This window comes from Oncorhynchus gorbuscha, unplaced genomic scaffold, assembly GCF_021184085.1.
Source record: "Oncorhynchus gorbuscha isolate QuinsamMale2020 ecotype Even-year unplaced genomic scaffold, OgorEven_v1.0 Un_scaffold_3509, whole genome shotgun sequence".
Taxonomy (NCBI): Eukaryota; Metazoa; Chordata; class Actinopteri; order Salmoniformes; family Salmonidae; genus Oncorhynchus; species Oncorhynchus gorbuscha.
This window is the reverse complement of record NW_025747726.1, coordinates 1-25000: the sequence shown is the minus strand read 5'-3', so window position 1 is coordinate 25000 and position 25000 is coordinate 1. Positions and strand designations below refer to the sequence as shown.

The 25000-nt window shown below is 45.1% G+C and overlaps 1 protein-coding gene across 1 annotated transcript in view; it reads left to right on the top strand.

Annotated features, from left to right (window-relative positions):
* The window catches only part of LOC124027710 (proteasome adapter and scaffold protein ECM29-like), a gene marked incomplete at its 5' end in the record, with an annotated part of 33242 nt that extends 8676 nt beyond the window's left edge, over positions 1-24566 (top strand). Inside the window, 9 exons of the mRNA XM_046340082.1 lie at positions 17-108; positions 1302-1368; positions 3361-3558; positions 4917-5128; positions 18140-18183; positions 18998-19190; positions 21667-21805; positions 22384-22489; positions 24428-24566. Of these exons, the coding sequence (XP_046196038.1) occupies positions 17-108; positions 1302-1368; positions 3361-3558; positions 4917-5128; positions 18140-18183; positions 18998-19190; positions 21667-21805; positions 22384-22489; positions 24428-24551 (1175 nt within the window). The remainder of the gene's footprint in view (positions 1-16; positions 109-1301; positions 1369-3360; positions 3559-4916; positions 5129-18139; positions 18184-18997; positions 19191-21666; positions 21806-22383; positions 22490-24427) is intronic.
* Positions 24567-25000: the final 434 nt, after the last annotated feature.

Below are 25000 nucleotides of genomic sequence, written 5' to 3'. Positions count from 1 at the left end.
TGTGTGTGTGTGACAGGTAAACTGATGAGTGCCCTACTGAATGGGATTCATGACCGTAGCAGTGTGGTCCAGAAAGCCTTCTCCTTCGCTCTGGGACATCTAGTCAGGGTGAGTAGGATGGTGTTATCTAACTGCATCAGTGTTAGTTTATACACACACACACACACACACACACACACACACACACACACACAGTGGGGCAAAAAAGTATTTAGTCAGCCACCAATTGTGCAAGTTCTCCCACTTATAAAAAATGAGAGAGGCCTGTAATTTTAGTCTTTAGTCTTCCCAGGCTGGTGCAGGTCTACAATTTTGTTTCTGGTGTCCTTTGACAGCTCTTTGGTCTTGGCCATAGTGGAGTTTGCAGTGTGACTGTTTGAGGTTGTGGACAGGTGTCTTTTATACTGATAACAAGCTCAAACAGGTGGCATTGATACAGGTAACGAGTGGAGGACAGAGGAGCCTCTTAAAGAAGAAGTTACAGGTCTGTGAGAGCCAGAAATCTTGCTTGTTTGTAGGTGACCAAATACTTATTTTCCACCATAATTTGCAAATAAATTCATTAAAAATCGTACAATGTGATTTTCTGGATTTTTTTTCTCATTTTGTCTGTCATAGTTGAAGTGAACCGATGATGAAAATTACAGGCCTCTCTCATCTTTTTAAGTGGGAGAACTTGCACAATTGGTGGCTGACTAAATACTTTTTTTGCCCCACTGTGTGTATGTGTGTGTGTATGTATGTGTATACTCCCCACATTTTTGTAAATATTTGAGTATATCTTTTCATGTGACAACACTGAAGAAATGACACTTTGCTACAACGTAAAGTAGTGAGTGTACAGCTTGTATAACAGTGTCAATTTGCTGTCCCCTCAAAATAACTCGACACACAGCCATTCATGTCTAAACCGCTGGCAACAACAGTGAGTACACCCCCTAAGTGAGAATGTCCAAATTGGGCCCAATTTCCCTCCTCGGTGTCATGTGACTCGTTTAACCTCAAGTCAGGACTGGTTTCATTCACCTGACTGGTTGTATTAATAGAAGTGTCTTGTCTCCTCAGACAGCGAAGGACAGCAGTTAATATAAATATGCCATTTAGCAGACGCTTTTATCCAAAGCGACTTACAGTCATGTGTGCATACATTCTACGTATGGGTGTTCCCGGGGATCGAACCCACTACCCTGGCGTTACAAGCGCCATGCTCTACCAACTGAGCTACAGAAGGACAACAGTTGGTTAATATATAACCTGAAGTCAGGACTGGTTTTATTAATAGAAGTGTCTTGTCTCCTCAGACAGCGAAGGACAGCAGTGTAGAGAAACTCCTGCTGAAACTCAACACCTGGTACCTGGAGAAAGAAGGTGAGACAACTGGATCTGTCCCGTCTACTTCCTCCTCTTATTGCCCAGTCCCCCAAAACAACCACGAGACACTGCTCCTAGATCAGCAGTGTCCGGCTCACTTCCTGGAGGGCCGAGTTTATTGCCCAGTCCCCCAAAACAACCACGAGACACTGCTCCTAGATCAGCAGTGTCCGGCTCACTTCCTGGAGGGCCGAGTTTATTGCCCAGTCCCCCAAAACAACCACGAGACACTGCTCCTAGATCAGCAGTGTCCGGCTCACTTCCTGGAGGGCCGAGTTTATTGCCCAGTCCCCCAAAACAACCACGAGACACTGCTCCTAGATCAGCAGTGTCCGGCTCACTTCCTGGAGGGCCGAGTTTATTGCCCAGTCCCCCAAAACAACCACGAGACACTGCTCCTAGATCAGCAGTGTCCGGCTCACTTCCTGGAGGGCCGAGTTTATTGCCCAGTCCTCCAAAACAACCACGAGACACTGCTCCTAGATCAGCGGTGTCCGGCTCACTTCCTGGAAGGCAGAGTTTATTGCCCAGTCCTCCAAAACAACCACGAGACACTGCTCCTAGATCAGCAGTGTCCGGCTCACTTCCTGGAAGGCCCGAGCTTCTGCGGGAATTCTCTTGGTCGTTGATTTAGTTAGACAACCAGGTCAGGAGAGTTCCTGTCGCTTTTTAAATCGAAAGGATGAGCAAAACTCAGCGGCCGTCCAGGAAGTGAGTTGGACAGCCCTGCTGTGGAGGATTAACGTTGACAGCGTCTCTTCAGTCTCAAAAGATGACATGGCTCTTTGTCGTCGTCCCCCCACTCAAAAGATGACATGGCTCTTTGTGCCCCCCCCCTCAAAAGATGACATGGCTCTTTGTCCCCCCCCCCCCCTTCAAAAGATGACATGGCTCTTTGTGCCCCCCTCAAAAGATGACATGGCTCTTTGTCGTCGTCCCCCCACTCAAAAGATGACATGGCTCTTTGTGCCCCCCTCAAAAGATGACATGGCTCTTTGTCCCCCCCCTTCAAAAGATGACATGGCTCTTTGTCCCCCCCCTTCAAAAGATGACATGGCTCTTTGTCCCCCCACTCAAAAGATGACATGGCTCTTTGTCCCCTCCCACTCAAAAGATGACATGGCTCTTTGTCCCCCCCTCTAAAGATGACGTGGCTCTTTGTCCCCCCCCTTCAAAAGATGACATGGCTCTTTGTCCCCCCCACTCAAAAGATGACATGGCTCTTTGTCCCCCCCCCCTAAAGATGACATGGCTCTTTGTGCCCCACCCCCCACTCAAAAGATGACATGGCTCTTTGTCCCCCCTCTAAAGATGACATGGCTCTTTGTCCCCCCCCTCTAAAGATGACATGGCTCTTTGTCCCCCCTCTAAAGATGACGTGGCTCTTTGTCCCCCCCCCTTCAAAAGATGACATGGCTCTTTGTCCCCCCCCACTCAAAAGATGACATGGCTCTTTGTCCCCCCTCTAAAGATGACATGGCTCTTTGTGCCCCACCCCCACTCAAAAGATGACATGGCTCTTTGTCCCCCCCCTCTAAAGATGACGTGGCTCTTTGTCCCCCCCCTTCAAAAGATGACATGGCTCTTTGTCCCCCCCACTCAAAAGATGACATGGCTCTTTGTCCCCTCCCACTCAAAAGATGTCAGGGCTCTTTGTGCCCCACCCCCCACTCAAAAGATGACATGGCTCTTTGTCCCCTCCCCCTCTAAAGATGACGTGGCTCTTTGTCCCCCCCTCTAAAGATGACGTGGCTCTTTGTCCCCCCTCTAAAGATGACGTGGCTCTTTGTCCCCCCCTCTAAAGATGACGTGGCTCTTTGTCCCCCCCTCTAAAGATGACGTGGCTCTTTGTCCCCCCCCTCTAAAGATGACATGGCTCTTTGTCCCCCCCTCTAAAGATGACATGGCTCTTTGTCCCCCCCTCTAAAGATGACATGGCTCTTTGTCCCCCCCCCCTCTAAAGATGACATGGCTCTTTGTCCCCCCCAGAGCCGGTGTACAGGTCGTCGTGCGCCCTGACGGTCCACGCTATCAGCCACTACAGCCCTGATGTCCTGAAGGGGCATGCAGTGGGAGCGTTGCCGCTGGCCTTCTTGGGGATGCACCAGGCGCCGGGACCGGACGAGGAGAAGGGAGAAAGCCACGACGCCACGCTGTGGAGCGAAGTCTGGCAGGAACACGTACCAGGTTAGAGAGAGAGGGGGAGAGAGAGGAGAGAAACACACCTGGTCAGAGAGAGAGAGGAGAGAAACACACACCTGGTCAGAGAGAGAGAGGAGAGAAACACACACCTGGTCAGAGAGAGAGAGGAGAGAAACACTCACCTGGTCAGAGAGAGAGAGCGAGAAACACACACCTGGTCAGAGAGAGAGAGAGAAACACACACCTGGTCAGAGAGGGAGAGAGAGAGAAACACACACCTGGTCAGAGAGGGAGAGAGGAGAGAAACACACACTTGGTCAGAGAGAGGAGAGAAACACACAACTGGTCAGAGAGAGGAGAGAAACACACACCTGGTCAGAGAGAGGAGAGAAACACACCTGGTCAGAGAGAGAGAGAGAAACACACACCTGGTCAGAGAGGGAGAGAGGAGAGAAACACACACCTGGTCAGAGAGGGAGAGAGGAGAGAAACACACACCTGGTCAGAGGGAGAGAGGAGAGAAACACACACCTGGTCAGAGAGAGAGGAGAGAAACACACACCTGGTCAGAGAGAGAGAAGAGAAACACACACCTGGTCAGAGAGAGAGGAGAGAAACACACACCTGGTCAGAGAGAGGAGAGAAACACACACCTGGTCAGAGAGAGTGAGGAGAGAGAAACACACCTGGTCAGAGAGGAGAGAGGAGAGACACACACCTGGTCAGAGAGAGAGAGGAGAGAGGAGAGAAACACACACCTGGTCAGAGAGGAGAGAGGAGAGAAACACACACCTGGTCAGAGAGGAGAGAGGAGAGAAACACACACCTGGTCAGAGAGGAGAGAGGAGAGAAACACACACCTGGTCAGAGAGAGAGAGGAGAGAAACACACACCTGGTCAGAGAGAGAGAGGAGAGAGACACACACCTGGTCAGAGAGAGAGAGGAGAGAAACACACACCTGGTCAGAGAGAGAGGAGAGAAACACACACCTGGTCAGAGAGAGAGGAGAGTCCGGGCTCCGTTACATCCGGCCACGACCGGGAGACCCATGGGGCGTACGATTGGCTCAGCGTCGTCCGGGTTAAGGGAGGGTTTGGCCGGGCAGGAACGTCCTTGTCCCATCGCGCTCTAGCGACTCCTGTGACGGGCCGGGCGCAGTGCACGCTGACACGGACGTCTGGCGCGTTGGTGCCTTTTGGTCCTAGACTTGGCACTCTGGTATCGCTTGCCATGCGGTAGTAGAGAGAGCAGTCTATGACTGGGGTGGCTGGGGTCGTTGACCATTTTTAGGGCCTTCCTCTGACTACCACTTGGATACCACGAAGACAGAGGTTAAAAATAAATCAATAGGAAAGACAAAACATTTTGACCTTTTCAACCCCTGACCTCTCGTGTCCTCCAGGAAGCTTTGGGGGCATCCGCCTCTACATGACGGAGCTGATCGACATTACCCAGAAGGCCTTGCAGTCCCAGTCGTGGAAGATGAAGGCCCAGGGCGCGGCTGCCATGGCGTCCATCGCTAAGCAACAGACGGGTTCTCTGGTCGCCCCTCACCTGGGTATGGTGTTGTCCGCTCTACTGCAGGGACTGGTTGGACGCACCTGGACTGGAAAGGTGTGTGTGTGTGTGTGTGTGTGTGTGTGTGTGTGTGTGTGTGTGTGTGTGTGTGTGTGTGTGTGTGTGTGTGTGTGTGTGTGAGATAAAGTGGTCGGTAGAAGAGGGGGGGGTTCTTATAAGAGTTGAGGTTGTAATTAACTTGACCAACTTGTGTCTAGTACAGATGTCTTCTCACACCAGTTGTTTGTGTTTCGTACAGATGTCTTCTCACACCAGTTGTTTGTGTCTAGTGTTTAGTACAGATGTCTTCTCACACCAGTTGTTTGTGTTTAGTACAGATGTCTTCTCACACCAGTTGTTTGTGTTTAGTACAGATGTCTTCTCACACCAGTTGTTTGTGTCTAGTACAGATGTCTTCTCACACCAGTTGTTTGTGTTTAGTACAGATGTCTTCTCACACCAGTTGTTTGTGTCTAGTGTTTAGTACAGATGTCTTCTCACACCAGTTGTTTGTGTTTAGTACAGATGTCTTCTCACACCAGTTGTTTGTGTCTAGTACAGATGTCTTCTCACACCAGTTGTTTGTGTCTAGTACAGATGTCTTCTCACACCAGTTGTTTGTGTTTAGTACAGATGTCTTCTCACACCAGTTGTTTGTGTTTAGTACAGATGTCTTCTCACACCAGTTGTTTGTGTTTAGTACAGATGTCTTCTCACACCAGTTGTTTGTGTCTAGTGTCTAGTACAGATGTCTTCTCACACCAGTTGTTTGTCTAGTGTCTAGTACAGATGTCTTCTCACACCAGTTGTTTGTCTAGTGTTTAGTACAGATGTCTTCTCACACCAGTTGTTTGTCTAGTGTTTAGTACAGATGTCTTCTCACACCAGTTGTTTGTGTTTAGTACAGATGTCTTCTCACACCAGTTGTTTGTGTCTAGTGTTTAGTACAGATGTCTTCTCACACCAGTTGTTTGTGTCTAGTACAGATGTCTTCTCACACCAGTTGTTTGTGTTTAGTACAGATGTCTTCTCACACCAGTTGTTTGTGTCTAGTGTTTAGTACAGATGTCTTCTCACACCAGTTGTTTGTGTCTAGTACAGATGTCTTCTCACACCAGTTGTTTGTGTCTAGTACAGATGTCTTCTCACACCAGTTGTTGGTGTTTAGTACAGATGTCTTCTCACACCAGTTGTTTGTGTTTAGTACAGATGTCTTCTCACACCAGTTGTTTGTGTTTAGTACAGATGTCTTCTCACACCAGTTGTTTGTGTCTAGTGTTTAGTACAGATGTCTTCTCACACCAGTTGTTTGTGTCTAGTGTTTAGTACAGATGTCTTCTCACACCAGTTGTTTGTGTCTAGTGTTTAGTACAGATGTCTTCTCACACCAGTTGTTTGTGTCTAGTACAGATGTCTTCTCACACCAGTTGTTTGTCTAGTGTTTAGTACAGATGTCTTCTCACACCAGTTGTTTGTCTAGTGTTTAGTACAGATGTCTTCTCACACCAGTTGTTTGTCTAGTGTTTAGTACAGATGTCTTCTCACACCAGTTGTTTGTCTAGTGTTTAGTACAGATGTCTTCTCACACCAGTTGTTTGTGTCTAGTACAGATGTCTTCTCACACCAGTTGTTTGTCTAGTGTTTAGTACAGATGTCTTCTCACACCAGTTGTTTGTCTAGTGTTTAGTACAGATGTCTTCTCACACCAGTTGTTTGTGTTTAGTACAGATGTCTTCTCACACCAGTTGTTTGTCTAGTGTTTAGTACAGATGTCTTCTCACACCAGTTGTTTGTCTAGTGTTTAGTACAGATGTCTTCTCACACCAGTTGTTTGTGTTTAGTACAGATGTCTTCTCACACCAGTTGTGTGTCTAGTGTTTAGTACAGATGTCTTCTCACACCAGTTGTTTGTCTAGTGTTTAGTACAGATGTCTTCTCACACCAGTTGTTTGTGTTTAGTACAGATGTCTTCTCACACCAGTTGTTTGTGTTTAGTACAGATGTCTTCTCACACCAGTTGTTTGTGTCTAGTGTTTAGTACAGATGTCTTCTCACACCAGTTGTTTGTGTTTAGTACAGATGTCTTCTCACACCAGTTGTTTGTGTTTAGTACAGATGTCTTCTCACACCAGTTGTTTGTGTTTAGTACAGATGTCTTCTCACACCAGTTGTTTGTGTTTAGTACAGATGTCTTCTCACACCAGTTGTTTGTGTTTAGTACAGATGTCTTCTCACACCAGTTGTTTGTGTTTAGTACAGATGTCTTCTCACACCAGTTGTTTGTCTAGTGTTTAGTACAGATGTCTTCTCACACCAGTTGTTTGTCTAGTGTTTAGTACAGATGTCTTCTCACACCAGTTGTTTGTGTCTAGTGTTTAGTACAGATGTCTTCTCACACCAGTTGTTTGTGTCTAGTGTTTAGTACAGATGTCTTCTCACACCAGTTGTTTGTGTCTAGTGTTTAGTACAGATGTCTTCTCACACCAGTTGTTTGTGTCTAGTGTTTAGTACAGATGTCTTCTCACACCAGTTGTTTGTGTCTAGTGTTTAGTACAGATGTCTTCTCACACCAGTTGTTTGTGTCTAGTGTTTAGTACAGATGTCTTCTCACACCAGTTGTTTGTCTAGTGTTTAGTACAGATGTCTTCTCACACCAGTTGTTTGTGTTTAGTACAGATGTCTTCTCACACCAGTTGTTTGTGTCTAGTGTCTAGTACAGATGTCTTCTCACACCAGTTGTTTGTGTTTAGTACAGATGTCTTCTCACACCAGTTGTTTGTGTCTAGTGTTTAGTACAGATGTCTTCTCACACCAGTTGTTTGTGTCTAGTGTTTAGTACAGATGTCTTCTCACACCAGTTGTTTGTGTCTAGTACAGATGTCTTCTCACACCAGTTGTTTGTGTCTAGTGTCTAGTACAGATGTCTTCTCACACCAGTTGTTTGTGTTTAGTACAGATGTCTTCTCACACCAGTTGTTTGTGTCTAGTACAGATGTCTTCTCACACCAGTTGTTTGTGTCTAGTACAGATGTCTTCTCACACCAGTTGTTTGTGTCTAGTGTCTAGTACAGATGTCTTCTCACACCAGTTGTTTGTGTCTAGTGTTTAGTACAGATGTCTTCTCACACCAGTTGTTTGTGTCTAGTGTTTAGTACAGATGTCTTCTCACACCAGTTGTTTGTGTCTAGTGTTTAGTACAGATGTCTTCTCACACCAGTTGTTTGTGTCTAGTGTTTAGTACAGATGTCTTCTCACACCAGTTGTTTGTGTTTAGTACAGATGTCTTCTCACACCAGTTGTTTGTGTTTAGTACAGATGTCTTCTCACACCAGTTGTTTGTGTCTAGTGTTTAGTACAGATGTCTTCTCACACCAGTTGTTTGTGTCTAGTGTCTAGTACAGATGTCTTCTCACACCAGTTGTTTGTGTCTAGTACAGATGTCTTCTCACACCAGTTGTTTGTGTTTAGTACAGATGTCTTCTCACACCAGTTGTTTGTCTAGTGTTTAGTACAGATGTCTTCTCACACCAGTTGTTTGTCTAGTGTTTAGTACAGATGTCTTCTCACACCAGTTGTTTGTCTAGTGTTTAGTACAGATGTCTTCTCACACCAGTTGTTTGTCTAGTGTTTAGTACAGATGTCTTCTCACACCAGTTGTTTGTGTCTAGTACAGATGTCTTCTCACACCAGTTGTTTGTCTAGTGTTTAGTACAGATGTCTTCTCACACCAGTTGTTTGTGTTTAGTACAGATGTCTTCTCACACCAGTTGTTTGTCTAGTGTTTAGTACAGATGTCTTCTCACACCAGTTGTTTGTCTAGTGTTTAGTACAGATGTCTTCTCACACCAGTTGTTTGTGTTTAGTACAGATGTCTTCTCACACCAGTTGTGTGTCTAGTGTTTAGTACAGATGTCTTCTCACACCAGTTGTTTGTCTAGTGTTTAGTACAGATGTCTTCTCACACCAGTTGTTTGTGTTTAGTACAGATGTCTTCTCACACCAGTTGTTTGTGTTTAGTACAGATGTCTTCTCACACCAGTTGTTTGTGTCTAGTGTTTAGTACAGATGTCTTCTCACACCAGTTGTTTGTGTTTAGTACAGATGTCTTCTCACACCAGTTGTTTGTGTTTAGTACAGATGTCTTCTCACACCAGTTGTTTGTGTTTAGTACAGATGTCTTCTCACACCAGTTGTTTGTGTTTAGTACAGATGTCTTCTCACACCAGTTGTTTGTGTTTAGTACAGATGTCTTCTCACACCAGTTGTTTGTGTTTAGTACAGATGTCTTCTCACACCAGTTGTTTGTGTTTAGTACAGATGTCTTCTCACACCAGTTGTTTGTCTAGTGTTTAGTACAGATGTCTTCTCACACCAGTTGTTTGTGTCTAGTGTTTAGTACAGATGTCTTCTCACACCAGTTGTTTGTGTCTAGTGTTTAGTACAGATGTCTTCTCACACCAGTTGTTTGTGTCTAGTGTTTAGTACAGATGTCTTCTCACACCAGTTGTTTGTGTCTAGTGTTTAGTACAGATGTCTTCTCACACCAGTTGTTTGTGTCTAGTGTTTAGTACAGATGTCTTCTCACACCAGTTGTTTGTGTCTAGTGTTTAGTACAGATGTCTTCTCACACCAGTTGTTTGTGTTTAGTACAGATGTCTTCTCACACCAGTTGTTTGTGTCTAGTGTCTAGTACAGATGTCTTCTCACACCAGTTGTTTGTGTTTAGTACAGATGTCTTCTCACACCAGTTGTTTGTGTTTAGTACAGATGTCTTCTCACACCAGTTGTTTGTGTCTAGTGTTTAGTACAGATGTCTTCTCACACCAGTTGTTTGTGTCTAGTACAGATGTCTTCTCACACCAGTTGTTTGTGTCTAGTGTCTAGTACAGATGTCTTCTCACACCAGTTGTTTGTGTCTAGTGTCTAGTACAGATGTCTTCTCACACCAGTTGTTTGTGTTTAGTACAGATGTCTTCTCACACCAGTTGTTTGTGTCTAGTACAGATGTCTTCTCACACCAGTTGTTTGTGTCTAGTACAGATGTCTTCTCACACCAGTTGTTTGTGTCTAGTGTCTAGTACAGATGTCTTCTCACACCAGTTGTTTGTGTCTAGTGTTTAGTACAGATGTCTTCTCACACCAGTTGTTTGTGTCTAGTGTTTAGTACAGATGTCTTCTCACACCAGTTGTTTGTGTCTAGTGTTTAGTACAGATGTCTTCTCACACCAGTTGTTTGTGTCTAGTGTTTAGTACAGATGTCTTCTCACACCAGTTGTTTGTGTTTAGTACAGATGTCTTCTCACACCAGTTGTTTGTGTTTAGTACAGATGTCTTCTCACACCAGTTGTTTGTGTCTAGTGTCTAGTACAGATGTCTTCTCACACCAGTTGTTTGTGTCTAGTACAGATGTCTTCTCACACCAGTTGTTTGTGTTTAGTACAGATGTCTTCTCACACCAGTTGTTTGTCTAGTGTTTAGTACAGATGTCTTCTCACACCAGTTGTTTGTCTAGTGTTTAGTACAGATGTCTTCTCACACCAGTTGTTTGTCTAGTGTTTAGTACAGATGTCTTCTCACACCAGTTGTTTGTGTTTAGTACAGATGTCTTCTCACACCAGTTGTTTGTCTAGTGTTTAGTACAGATGTCTTCTCACACCAGTTGTTTGTCTAGTGTTTAGTACAGATGTCTTCTCACACCAGTTGTTTGTCTAGTGTTTAGTACAGATGTCTTCTCACACCAGTTGTTTGTGTCTAGTGTCTAGTACAGATGTCTTCTCACACCAGTTGTTTGTGTCTAGTGTTTAGTACAGATGTCTTCTCACACCAGTTGTTTGTCTAGTGTTTAGTACAGATGTCTTCTCACACCAGTTGTTTGTGTTTAGTACAGATGTCTTCTCACACCAGTTGTTTGTGTCTAGTGTCTAGTACAGATGTCTTCTCACACCAGTTGTTTGTGTTTAGTACAGATGTCTTCTCACACCAGTTGTTTGTGTCTAGTACAGATGTCTTCTCACACCAGTTGTTTGTCTAGTGTTTAGTACAGATGTCTTCTCACACCAGTTGTTTGTCTAGTGTTTAGTACAGATGTCTTCTCACACCAGTTGTTTGTCTAGTGTTTAGTACAGATGTCTTCTCACACCAGTTGTTTGTGTCTAGTACAGATGTCTTCTCACACCAGTTGTTTGTGTTTAGTACAGATGTCTTCTCACACCAGTTGTTTGTGTTTAGTACAGATGTCTTCTCACACCAGTTGTTTGTGTTTAGTACAGATGTCTTCTCACACCAGTTGTTTGTGTCTAGTACAGATGTCTTCTCACACCAGTTGTTTGTGTTTAGTACAGATGTCTTCTCACACCAGTTGTTTGTGTCTAGTGTCTAGTACAGATGTCTTCTCACACCAGTTGTTTGTGTTTAGTACAGATGTCTTCTCACACCAGTTGTTTGTGTTTCGTACAGATGTCTTCTCACACCAGTTGTTTGTGTTTCGTACAGATGTCTTCTCACACCAGTTGTTTGTGTCTAGTACAGATGTCTTCTCACACCAGTTGTTTGTGTTTAGTACAGATGTCTTCTCACACCAGTTGTTTGTGTCTAGTGTTTAGTACAGATGTCTTCTCACACCAGTTGTTTGTGTTTAGTACAGATGTCTTCTCACACCAGTTGTTTGTGTCTAGTACAGATGTCTTCTCACACCAGTTGTTTGTGTCTAGTACAGATGTCTTCTCACACCAGTTGTTTGTGTTTAGTACAGATGTCTTCTCACACCAGTTGTTTGTGTTTAGTACAGATGTCTTCTCACACCAGTTGTTTGTGTTTAGTACAGATGTCTTCTCACACCAGTTGTTTGTGTTTAGTACAGATGTCTTCTCACACCAGTTGTTTGTTTAGTACAGATGTCTTCTCACACCAGTTGTTTGTGTCTAGTGTTTAGTACAGATGTCTTCTCACACCAGTTGTTTGTGTCTAGTGTCTAGTACAGATGTCTTCTCACACCAGTTGTTTGTCTAGTGTTTAGTACAGATGTCTTCTCACACCAGTTGTTTGTCTAGTGTTTAGTACAGATGTCTTCTCACACCAGTTGTTTGTGTTTAGTACAGATGTCTTCTCACACCAGTTGTTTGTGTCTAGTGTTTAGTACAGATGTCTTCTCACACCAGTTGTTTGTGTCTAGTGTCTAGTACAGATGTCTTCTCACACCAGTTGTTTGTCTAGTGTTTAGTACAGATGTCTTCTCACACCAGTTGTTTGTGTCTAGTGTTTAGTACAGATGTCTTCTCACACCAGTTGTTTGTGTCTAGTACAGATGTCTTCTCACACCAGTTGTTTGTGTCTAGTACAGATGTCTTCTCACACCAGTTGTTTGTGTTTAGTACAGATGTCTTCTCACACCAGTTGTTTGTGTCTAGTGTTTAGTACAGATGTCTTCTCACACCAGTTGTTTGTGTCTAGTGTTTAGTACAGATGTCTTCTCACACCAGTTGTTTGTGTCTAGTGTTTAGTACAGATGTCTTCTCACACCAGTTGTTTGTGTCTAGTACAGATGTCTTCTCACACCAGTTGTTTGTCTAGTGTTTAGTACAGATGTCTTCTCACACCAGTTGTTTGTCTAGTGTTTAGTACAGATGTCTTCTCACACCAGTTGTTTGTCTAGTGTTTAGTACAGATGTCTTCTCACACCAGTTGTTTGTGTCTAGTACAGATGTCTTCTCACACCAGTTGTTTGTCTAGTGTTTAGTACAGATGTCTTCTCACACCAGTTGTTTGTGTTTAGTACAGATGTCTTCTCACACCAGTTGTTTGTGTTTAGTACAGATGTCTTCTCACACCAGTTGTTTGTCTAGTGTTTAGTACAGATGTCTTCTCACACCAGTTGTTTGTCTAGTGTTTAGTACAGATGTCTTCTCACACCAGTTGTTTGTGTTTAGTACAGATGTCTTCTCACACCAGTTGTTTGTGTCTAGTGTTTAGTACAGATGTCTTCTCACACCAGTTGTTTGTCTAGTGTTTAGTACAGATGTCTTCTCACACCAGTTGTTTGTGTTTAGTACAGATGTCTTCTCACACCAGTTGTTTGTGTCTAGTGTCTAGTACAGATGTCTTCTCACACCAGTTGTTTGTGTTTAGTACAGATGTCTTCTCACACCAGTTGTTTGTGTTTAGTACAGATGTCTTCTCACACCAGTTGTTTGTGTCTAGTGTTTAGTACAGATGTCTTCTCACACCAGTTGTTTGTGTCTAGTACAGATGTCTTCTCACACCAGTTGTTTGTGTCTAGTACAGATGTCTTCTCACACCAGTTGTTTGTGTTTAGTACAGATGTCTTCTCACACCAGTTGTTTGTGTTTAGTACAGATGTCTTCTCACACCAGTTGTTTGTCTAGTGTTTAGTACAGATGTCTTCTCACACCAGTTGTTTGTGTCTAGTGTTTAGTACAGATGTCTTCTCACACCAGTTGTTTGTGTCTAGTGTTTAGTACAGATGTCTTCTCACACCAGTTGTTTGTGTCTAGTGTTTAGTACAGATGTCTTCTCACACCAGTTGTTTGTGTCTAGTGTTTAGTACAGATGTCTTCTCACACCAGTTGTTTGTGTCTAGTGTTTAGTACAGATGTCTTCTCACACCAGTTGTTTGTGTCTAGTACAGATGTCTTCTCACACCAGTTGTTTGTGTCTAGTACAGATGTCTTCTCACACCAGTTGTTTGTGTCTAGTACAGATGTCTTCTCACACCAGTTGTTTGTCTAGTGTTTAGTACAGATGTCTTCTCACACCAGTTGTTTGTCTAGTGTTTAGTACAGATGTCTTCTCACACCAGTTGTTTGTGTCTAGTACAGATGTCTTCTCACACCAGTTGTTTGTCTAGTGTTTAGTACAGATGTCTTCTCACACCAGTTGTTTGTCTAGTGTTTAGTACAGATGTCTTCTCACACCAGTTGTTTGTGTTTAGTACAGATGTCTTCTCACACCAGTTGTTTGTGTCTAGTGTTTAGTACAGATGTCTTCTCACACCAGTTGTTTGTGTTTAGTACAGATGTCTTCTCACACCAGTTGTTTGTGTCTAGTGTCTAGTACAGATGTCTTCTCACACCAGTTGTTTGTGTCTAGTGTCTAGTACAGATGTCTTCTCACACCAGTTGTTTGTGTCTAGTGTTTAGTACAGATGTCTTCTCACACCAGTTGTTTGTGTCTAGTACAGATGTCTTCTCACACCAGTTGTTTGTGTCTAGTACAGATGTCTTCTCACACCAGTTGTTTGTCTAGTGTTTAGTACAGATGTCTTCTCACACCAGTTGTTTGTCTAGTGTTTAGTACAGATGTCTTCTCACACCAGTTGTTTGTGTCTAGTACAGATGTCTTCTCACACCAGTTGTTTGTCTAGTGTTTAGTACAGATGTCTTCTCACACCAGTTGTTTGTCTAGTGTTTAGTACAGATGTCTTCTCACACCAGTTGTTTGTGTTTAGTACAGATGTCTTCTCACACCAGTTGTTTGTGTTTAGTACAGATGTCTTCTCACACCAGTTGTTTGTGTCTAGTGTTTAGTACAGATGTCTTCTCACACCAGTTGTTTGTGTTTAGTACAGATGTCTTCTCACACCAGTTGTTTGTGTCTAGTGTCTAGTACAGATGTCTTCTCACACCAGTTGTTTGTGTCTAGTGTCTAGTACAGATGTCTTCTCACACCAGTTGTTTGTGTTTAGTACAGATGTCTTCTCACACCAGTTGTTTGTGTCTAGTGTTTAGTACAGATGTCTTCTCACACCAGTTGTTTGTGTTTAGTACAGATGTCTTCTCACACCAGTTGTTTGTGTCTAGTGTCTAGTACAGATGTCTTCTCACACCAGTTGTTTGTGTCTAGTGTCTAGTACAGATGTCTTCTCACACCAGTTGTTTGTGTTTAGTACAGATGTCTTCTCACACCAGTTGTTTGTGTCTAGTGTTTAGTACAGATGTCTTCTCACACCAGTTGTTTGTGTTTAGTACAGATGTCTTCTCACACCAGTTGTTTGTGTTTAGTACAGATGTCTTCTCACACCAGTTGTTTGTCTAGTGTTTAGTACAGATGTCTTCTCACACCAGTTGTTTGTCTAGTGTTTAGTACAGATGTCTTCGCACACCAGTTGTTTGTGTCTAGTGTCTAGTACAGATGTCTTCTCACACCAGTTGTTTGTGTCTAGTGTTTAGTACAGATGTCTTCTCACACCAGTTGTTTGTGTCTAGTACAGATGTCTTCTCACACCAGTTGTTTGTGTTTAGTACAGATGTCTTCTCACACCAGTTGTTTGTGTCTAGTGTCTAGTACAGATGTCTTCTCACACCAGTTGTTTGTGTCTAGTACAGATGTCTTCTCACACCAGTTGTTTGTGTTGAGTACAGATGTCTTCTCACACCAGTTGTTTGTGTTTAGTACAGATGTCTTCTCACACCAGTTGTTTGTGTCTAGTGTTTAGTACAGATGTCTTCTCACACCAGTTGTTTGTGTCTAGTGTTTAGTACAGATGTCTTCTCACACCAGTTGTTTGTGTCTAGTGTTTAGTACAGATGTCTTCTCACACCAGTTGTTTGTGTCTAGTACAGATGTCTTCTCACACCAGTTGTTTGTCTAGTACAGATGTCTTCTCACACCAGTTGTTTGTGTTTAGTACAGATGTCTTCTCACACCAGTTGTTTGTGTTTAGTACAGATGTCTTCTCACACCAGTTGTTTGTCTAGTGTTTAGTACAGATGTCTTCTCACACCAGTTGTTTGTCTAGTGTTTAGTACAGATGTCTTCTCACACCAGTTGTTTGTCTAGTGTTTAGTACAGATGTCTTCTCACACCAGTTGTTTGTGTTTAGTACAGATGTCTTCTCACACCAGTTGTTTGTGTCTAGTGTTTAGTACAGATGTCTTCTCACACCAGTTGTTTGTGTCTAGTACAGATGTCTTCTCACACCAGTTGTTTGTGTTTAGTACAGATGTCTTCTCACACCAGTTGTTTGTCTAGTGTTTAGTACAGATGTCTTCTCACACCAGTTGTTTGTCTAGTGTTTAGTACAGATGTCTTCTCACACCAGTTGTTTGTCTAGTGTTTAGTACAGATGTCTTCTCACACCAGTTGTTTGTGTTTAGTACAGATGTCTTCTCACACCAGTTGTTTGTGTCTAGTACAGATGTCTTCTCACACCAGTTGTTTGTGTCTAGTACAGATGTCTTCTCACACCAGTTGTTTGTCTAGTGTCTAGTACAGATGTCTTCTCACACCAGTTGTTTGTCTAGTGTTTAGTACAGATGTCTTCTCACACCAGTTGTTTGTCTAGTGTTTAGTACAGATGTCTTCTCACACCAGTTGTTTGTGTTTAGTACAGATGTCTTCTCACACCAGTTGTTTGTGTCTAGTACAGATGTCTTCTCACACCAGTTGTTTGTGTCTAGTACAGATGTCTTCTCACACCAGTTGTTTGTGTTTAGTACAGATGTCTTCTCACACCAGTTGTTTGTCTAGTGTTTAGTACAGATGTCTTCTCACACCAGTTGTTTGTGTTTAGTACAGATGTCTTCTCACACCAGTTGTTTGTCTAGTGTTTAGTACAGATGTCTTCTCACACCAGTTGTTTGTGTCTAGTACAGATGTCTTCTCACACCAGTTGTTTGTGTCTAGTACAGATGTCTTCTCACACCAGTTGTTTGTGTTTAGTACAGATGTCTTCTCACACCAGTTGTTTGTGTCTAGTGTTTAGTACAGATGTCTTCTCACACCAGTTGTTTGTGTCTAGTACAGATGTCTTCTCACACCAGTTGTTTGTGTTTAGTACAGATGTCTTCTCACACCAGTTGTTTGTGTCTAGTGTTTAGTACAGATGTCTTCTCACACCAGTTGTTTGTGTTTAGTACAGATGTCTTCTCACACCAGTTGTTTGTGTCTAGTGTCTAGTACAGATGTCTTCTCACACCAGTTGTTTGTGTCTAGTGTTTAGTACAGATGTCTTCTCACACCAGTTGTTTGTGTTTAGTACAGATGTCTTCTCACACCAGTTGTTTGTGTCTAGTACAGATGTCTTCTCACACCAGTTGTTTGTGTTTAGCACAGATGTCTTCTCACACCAGTTGTTTGTGTTTAGCACAGATGTCTTCTCACACCAGTTGTTTGTGTTTAGCACAGATGTCTTCTCACACCAGTTGTTTGTGTTTAGTACAGATGTCTTCTCACACCAGTTGTTTGTGTTTAGTACAGATGTCTTCTCACACCAGTTGTTTGTGTTTAGCACAGATGTCTTCTCACACCAGTTGTTTGTGTCTAGCACAGATGTCTTCTCACACCAGTTGTTTGTGTTTAGTACAGATGTCTTCTCACACCAGTTGTTTGTGTCTAGTACAGATGTCTTCTCACACCAGTTGTTTGTGTCTAGTACAGATGTCTTCTCACACCAGTTGTTTGTGTCTAGTGTTTAGTACAGATGTCTTCTCACACCAGTTGTTTGTGTCTAGTACAGATGTCTTCTCACACCAGTTGTTTGTGTCTAGTGTTTAGTACAGATGTCTTCTCACACCAGTTGTTTGTGTCTAGTACAGATGTCTTCTCACACCAGTTGTTTGTGTTTAGTACAGATGTCTTCTCACACCAGTTGTTTGTGTTTAGCACAGATGTCTTCTCACACCAGTTGTTTGTGTCTAGCACAGATGTCTTCTCACACCAGTTGTTTGTGTTTAGTACAGATGTCTTCTCACACCAGTTGTTTGTGTCTAGTACAGATGTCTTCTCACACCAGTTGTTTGTGTCTAGTACAGATGTCTTCTCACACCAGTTGTTTGTGTCTAGTGTTTAGTACAGATGTCTTCTCACACCAGTTGTTTGTGTCTAGTACAGATGTCTTCTCACACCAGTTGTTTGTGTCTAGTGTTTAGTACAGATGTCTTCTCACACCAGTTGTTTGTGTCTAGTACAGATGTCTTCTCACACCAGTTGTTTGTGTTTAGTACAGATGTCTTCTCACACCAGTTGTTTGTGTTTAGTACAGATGTCTTCTCACACCAGTTGTTTGTGTCTAGTACAGATGTCTTCTCACACCAGTTGTTTGTTTGTCCACAGGAGGAGCTGTTGAACGCCATCGGCTCTGTGGTGTCTAAGTGCAGGTACGGTTTCTCCTCTCCTTCTGACACTAGGAGCAGTCTGTCTGGCTGGCTCTCCTTCTGACACTAGGAGCAGTCTGGCTGGCTGGCTCTCCTTCTGACACTAGGAGCAGTCTGGCTGGCTGGCTCTCCTTCTGACACTAGGAGCAGTCTGGCTGGCTGGCTCTCCTTCTGACACTAGGAGCAGTCTGGCTGGCTGGCTCTCCTTCTGACACTAGGAGCAGTCTGGCTGGCTGGCTCTCCTTCTGACACTAGGAGCGGTCTGGCTGGCTGGCTCTCCTTCTGACACTAGGAGCGGTCTGGCTGGCTGGCTCTCCTTCTGACACTAGGAGCGGTCTGGCTGGCTGGCTCTCCTTCTGACACTAGGAGCGGTCTGGCTGGCTGGCTCTCCTTCTGACACTAGGAGCGGTCTGGCTGGCTGGCTCTCCTTCTGACACTAGGAGCGGTCTGGCTGGCTGGCTCTCCTTCTGACACTAGGAGCGGTCTGGCTGGCTGGCTCTCCTTCTGACACTAGGAGCGGTCTGGCTGGCTGGCTCTCCTTCTGACACTAGGAGCGGTCTGTCTGGCTGGTTTCTCCTCTCCTGTCTGTCCCTGTGATGAGGGATGTTGGTGATGAGGAGGAGGGATGTTGGTGATGAGGAGGAGGGATGTTTGTGATGAGGAGGAGGGATGTTGGTGATGAGGAGGAGGGATGTTTGTGATGAGGAGGAGGGATGTTTGTGATGAGGAGGAGGGATGTTTGTGATGAGGAGGAGGGATGTTGGTGATGAGGAGGAGGGATGCTGGTGATGATGATGAGGAGTATGTTGTGTGTTAGTGGTGAACTCCAGAAGTCCTCCCCGGGCCAGCCCAGTGTTCCAGAGGTGATAGATCTGGTGTTGAAGGAGTGTCGTAAAGACAACCTGGTCTACAAGATGGCTGCCCTGGGCTGTGCTGCTGATGTCCTGCAGGCCACACAGGAAGACCGCTTCAGTGACATGGCAGACATACTCATACCACTCATTAAGAAGGTGAGAGAGAGAGAGTATATCTCAGACATACTCATACCACTCATTAAGAAGGTGAGAGAGAGAGAGTATATCTCAGACATACTCATACCACTCATTAAGAAGGTGAGAGAGAGTATATGGCAGACATACTCATACCACTCATTAAGAAGGTGAGAGAGAGAGAGTATATCTCAGACATACTCATACCACTCATTAAGAAGGTGAGAGAGAGAGAGTATATCTCAGACATACTCATACCACTCATTAAGAAGGTGAGAGAGAGTATATGGCAGACATACTCATACCACTCATTAAGAAGGTGAGAGAGAGAGAGTATATGGCAGACATACTCATACCACTCATTAAGAAGGTGAGAGAGAGAGAGTATATGGCAGACATACTCATACCACTCATTAAGAAGGTGAGAGAGAGAGAGTATATGGCAGACATACTCATACCACTCATTAAGAAGGTGAGAGAGAGAGAGTATATCTCAGACATACTCATACCACTCATTAAGAAGGTGAGAGAGAGAGAGTATATGGCAGACATACTCATACCACTCATTAAGAAGGTGAGAGAGAGAGTATATCTCAGACATACTCATACCACTCATTAAGAAGGTGAGAGAGAGAGAGTATATCTCAGACATACTCATACCACTCATTAAGAAGGTGAGAGAGAGAGAGTATATGGCAGACATACTCATACCACTCATTAAGAAGGTGAGAGAGAGAGTATATCTCAGACATACTCATACCACTCATTAAGAAGGTGAGAGAGAGAGAGTATATGGCAGACATACTCATACCACTCATTAAGAAGGTGAGAGAGAGAGTATATCTCAGACATACTCATACCACTCATTAAGAAGGTGAGAGAGAGAGAGTATATCTCAGACATACTCATACCACTCATTAAGAAGGTGAGAGAGAGAGAGAGTATATCTCAGACATACTCATACCACTCATTAAGAAGGTGAGAGAGAGAGAGAGTATATCTCAGACATACTCATACCACTCATTAAGAAGGTGAGAGAGAGTATATGGCAGACATACTCATACCACTCATTAAGAAGGTGAGAGAGAGAGAGAGTATATGGCAGACATACTCATACCACTCATTAAGAAGGTGAGAGAGAGTATATCTCAGACATACTCATACCACTCATTAAGAAGGTGAGAGAGAGAGAGTATATGGCAGACATACTCATACCACTCATTAAGAAGGTGAGAGAGAGAGAGTATATCTCAGACATACTCATACCACTCATTAAGAAGGTGAGAGAGAGAGAGAGTATATCTCAGACATACTCATACCACTCATTAAGAAGGTGAGAGAGAGAGGGAGTATATCTCAGACATACTCATACCACTCATTAAGAAGGTGAGAGAGAGAGAGTATATGGCAGACATACTCATACCACTCATTAAGAAGGTGAGAGAGAGAGTATATCTCAGACATACTCATACCACTCATTAAGAAGGTGAGAGAGAGGGAGTATATCTCAGACATACTCATACCACTCATTAAGAAGGTGAGAGAGAGGGAGTATATCTCAGACATACTCATACCACTCATTAAGAAGGTGAGAGAGAGAGAGTATATCTCAGACATACTCATACCACTCATTAAGAAGGTGAGAGAGAGAGAGAGTATATCTCAGACATACTCATACCACTCATTAAGAAGGTGAGAGAGAGAGAGTATATCTCAGACATACTCATACCACTCATTAAGAAGGTGAGAGAGAGAGTATATCTCAGACATACTCATACCACTCATTAAGAAGGTGAGAGAGAGAGTATATCTCAGACATACTCATACCACTCATTAAGAAGGTGAGAGAGAGAGAGAGTATATCTCAGACATACTCATACCACTTATTAAGAAGGTGAGAGAGAGAGAGAGTATATCTCAGACATACTCATACCACTTATTAAGAAGGTGAGAGAGGGAGTATATCTCAGACATACTCATACCACTCATTAAGAAGGTGAGAGAGAGGGAGTATATCGCAGACATACTCATACCACTCATTAAGAAGGTGAGAGAGAGGGAGTATATCGCAGACATACTCATACCACTCATTAAGAAGGTGAGAGAGAGAGAGAGTATATCTCAGACATACTCATACCACTCATGAAGAAGGTGAGAGAGAGAGAGAGAGAGTATATCTCAGACATACTCATACCACTCATTAAGAAGGTGAGAGAGAGTATATCTCAGACATACTCATACCACTCATTAAGAAGGTGAGAGAGAGAGAGTATATCTCAGACATACTCATACCACTCATTAAGAAGGTGAGAGAGAGAGAGTATATCTCAGACATACTCATACCACTCATTAAGAAGGTGAGAGAGAGAGAGTATATCTCAGACATACTCATACCACTCATTAAGAAGGTGAGGGAGAGTTTGTGTATTTGTCCTTTATGACATCAGTGTTCTTTCGATTGGTCCAAAATGTGTGATGTCTGATCCTGTGTTTACAGAACTCTGCAGCAACTTCGAGGTTGAGACATGATAGCGATGACGATCGGGATGAGAAGGAGAAGGAGCTGCAGACTGAAGCTCTACTCTGTGCCTTCCAGACGCTGGGCAAGACCTGGCCCAACAACGCACAAACCCAGGGTAAGGATCTGACGGGCCCAACGACACACAAACCCAGGGTAAGGATCTGACTGGCCCAACGACGGCACAAACCCAGGGTAAGGTTCTGACTGGCCCGACGACAAGACAAACCCAGGGTAAGGTTCTGACTGGCCCAACAACACACAAACCCAGGGTAAGGTTCTGACTGGCCCAACAACACACAAACCCAGGGTAAGGTTCTGACTGGCCCAACAACACAAACCCAGGGTAAGGTTCTGACTGGCCCAACAACACACAAACCCAGGGTGAGATTCTGACTGGCCCAACGACGGCACAATCCCAGGGTAAGGTTCTGACTGGCCCAACAACACACAAACCCAGGGTAAGGTTCTGACTGGCCCAACAACACACAAACCCAGGGTGAGATTCTGACTGGCCCAACGACGGCACAAACCCAGGGAAGGTTCTGACTGGCCCAACGACAAGACAAACCCAGGGTGAGGTTTGTAAATGTTTTGGTCTAATTTCAATAGAAGCCAAAACATTAAGGGGATTATATCAGAAGTGATTGTAATTGTATTGTAGTCCTGTGTGTTTAATGCCGTGTCTCTTCCCAGAGCGTTTCCAGTTGGACCTGTGCTGTCTGATGTGTGAGAGGTTGAAACTCAGTACCTGGAGGGTCCAGGTGGGGGTGCTACAGTCTATGAAGACATACTTCCAGAGGTAAGGACACAAACACACAGTCTATGAAGGTTGTGGAGGGTTTCTCTACGGGAGGGTTTCTCTACGGGAGGGTTTCTCTACGGGAGGGTTTCTCTACGGGAGGGTTTCTCTACGGGAGGGTTTCTCTACGGGAGGGTTTCTCTACGGGAACAGGGTTGGAGTTAAAACCTACAGGAGGGTTTCTCTCCAGGAGGGTTTCTCTCCAGGAGGGTTTCTCTCCAGGAGGGTTTCTCTCCAGGAGGGTTTCTCTACAGGAGGGTTTCTCTCCAGGAACAGGGTTGGAGTTAAAACCTACAGGAGGGTTTCTCTACAGGAGGGTTTCTCTACAGGAGGGTTTCTCTACAGGAGGGTTTCTCTACAGGAGGGTTTCTCTACAGGAGGGTTTCTCTACAGGGGGTTTCTCTCCAGGAACAGGGTTGGAGTTAAAACCTACAGGAGGGTCTCTCCAGGAACAGGGTTGGAGAGCCCTGTTCTATGCCTATCTAGATCTGAAAGACTTAAAACATATTTCTAGCCTATTGGAGGGTGAGGTGGAGCTGCTTCCTCTGGCCTATTGGAGGGTGAGGTGGAGCTGCTTCCTCTGGCCTATTGGAGGGTGAGGTGGAGCTGCTTCCTCTGGCCTATTGGAGGGCGAGGTGGAGCTGCTTCCTCTGGCCTATTGGAGGGTGAGGTGGAGCTGCTTCCTCTGGCCTATTGGAGGGTGAGGTGGAGCTGCTTCCTCTGGCCTATTGGAGGGTGAGGTGGAGCTGCTTCCTCTGGCCTATTGGAGGGCGAGGTGGAGCTGCTTCCTCTGGCCTATTGGAGGGCGAGGTGGAGCTGCTTCCTCTGGCCTATTGGAGGGTGAGGTGGAGCTGCTTCCTCTAGCCTATTGGAGGGCGAGGTGGAGCTGCTTCCTCTGGCCTATTGGAGGGCGAGGTGGAGCTGCTTCCTCTAGCCTATTGGAGGGCGAGGTGGAGCTGCTTCCTCTGGCCTATTGGAAGGCGAGGTGGAGCTGCTTCCTCTGGCCTATTGGAGGGCGAGGTGGAGCTGCTTCCTCTGGCCTATTGGAGGGCGAGGTGGAGCTGCTTCCTCTGGCCTATTGGAGGGCGAGGTGGAGCTGCTTCCTCTGGCCTATTGGAGGGCGAGGTGGAGCTGCTTCCTCTGGCCTATTGGAGGGCGAGGTGGAGCTGTTTCCTCTGGCCTATTGGAGGGCGAGGTGGAGCTGCTTCCTCTGGCCTATTGGAGGGCGAGGTGGAGCTGCTTCCTCTGGCCTATTGGAGGGCGAGGTGGAGCTGCTTCCTCTGGCCTATTGGAGGGCGAGGTGGAGCTGCTTCCTCTGGCCTATTGGAGGGCGAGGTGGAGCTGCTTCCTCTGGCCTATTGGAGGGCGAGGTGGAGCTGCTTCCTCTGGCCTATTGGAGGGCGAGGTGGAGCTGCTTCCTCTGGCCTATTGGAGGGCGAGGTGGAGCTGCTTCCTCTGGCCTATTGGAGGGCGAGGTGGAGCTGCTTCCTCTGGCCTATTGGAGGGCGAGGTGGAGCTGCTTCCTCTGGCCTATTGGAGGGTGTGGTGGAGCTGCTTCCTCTGGCCTATTGGAGGGCGAGGTGGAGCTGCTTCCTCTGGCCTATTGGAGGGCGAGGTGGAGCTGCTTCCTCTGGCCTATTGGAGGGTGAGGTGGCGCTGCTTCCTCTGGCCTATTGGAGGGCGAGGTGGAGCTGCTTCCTCTGGCCTATTGGAGGGCGAGGTGGAGCTGCTTCCTCTGGCCTATTGGAGGTGGAGCTGCTTCCTCTGGCCTATTGGAGGTGGAGCTGCTTCCTCTGGCCTATTGGAGGTGGAGCTGCTTCCTCTGGCCTATTGGAGGGCGAGGTGGAGCTGCTGTCATGCCTCTCCTGTCCTTTCTGACCGGTACATGTTGGTCTCCATCTGATAAACTATTTTCTCTTGTTGTTCCTTCCTGTGTAGGTTGCTACTGTTGGAGAAAGACAACCAGAACTTCACAGCCTTGTCCCTTATTCTCACTGAGACATGCAGCGCTCTCACACACCCACTAGGTAAGACCTGTACACTGCTCTCACACACCCACTAGGTAAGACCTGTACACTGCTCTCACACACCCACTAGGTAAGACCTGAACACTGCTCTCACACACCCACTAGGTAAGACCTGAACACTGCTCTCACACACCCACTAGGTAAGACCTGAACACTGCTCTCACACACCCACTAGGTAAGACCTGAACACTGCTCTCACACACCCACTAGGTAAGACCTGTACACTGCTCTCACACACCCACTAGGTAAGACCTGAACACTGCTCTCACACACCCACTAGGTAAGACCTGAACACTGCTCTCACACACCCACTAGGTAAGACCTGTACACTGCTCTAGGTAAGACCTGAACACTGCTCACACACCCACTAGGTAAGACCTGAACACTGCTCTCACACACCCACTAGGTAAGACCTGACACTGCTCTCACACACCCACTAGGTAAGACCTGAACACTGCTCTCACACACCCACTAGGTAAGACCT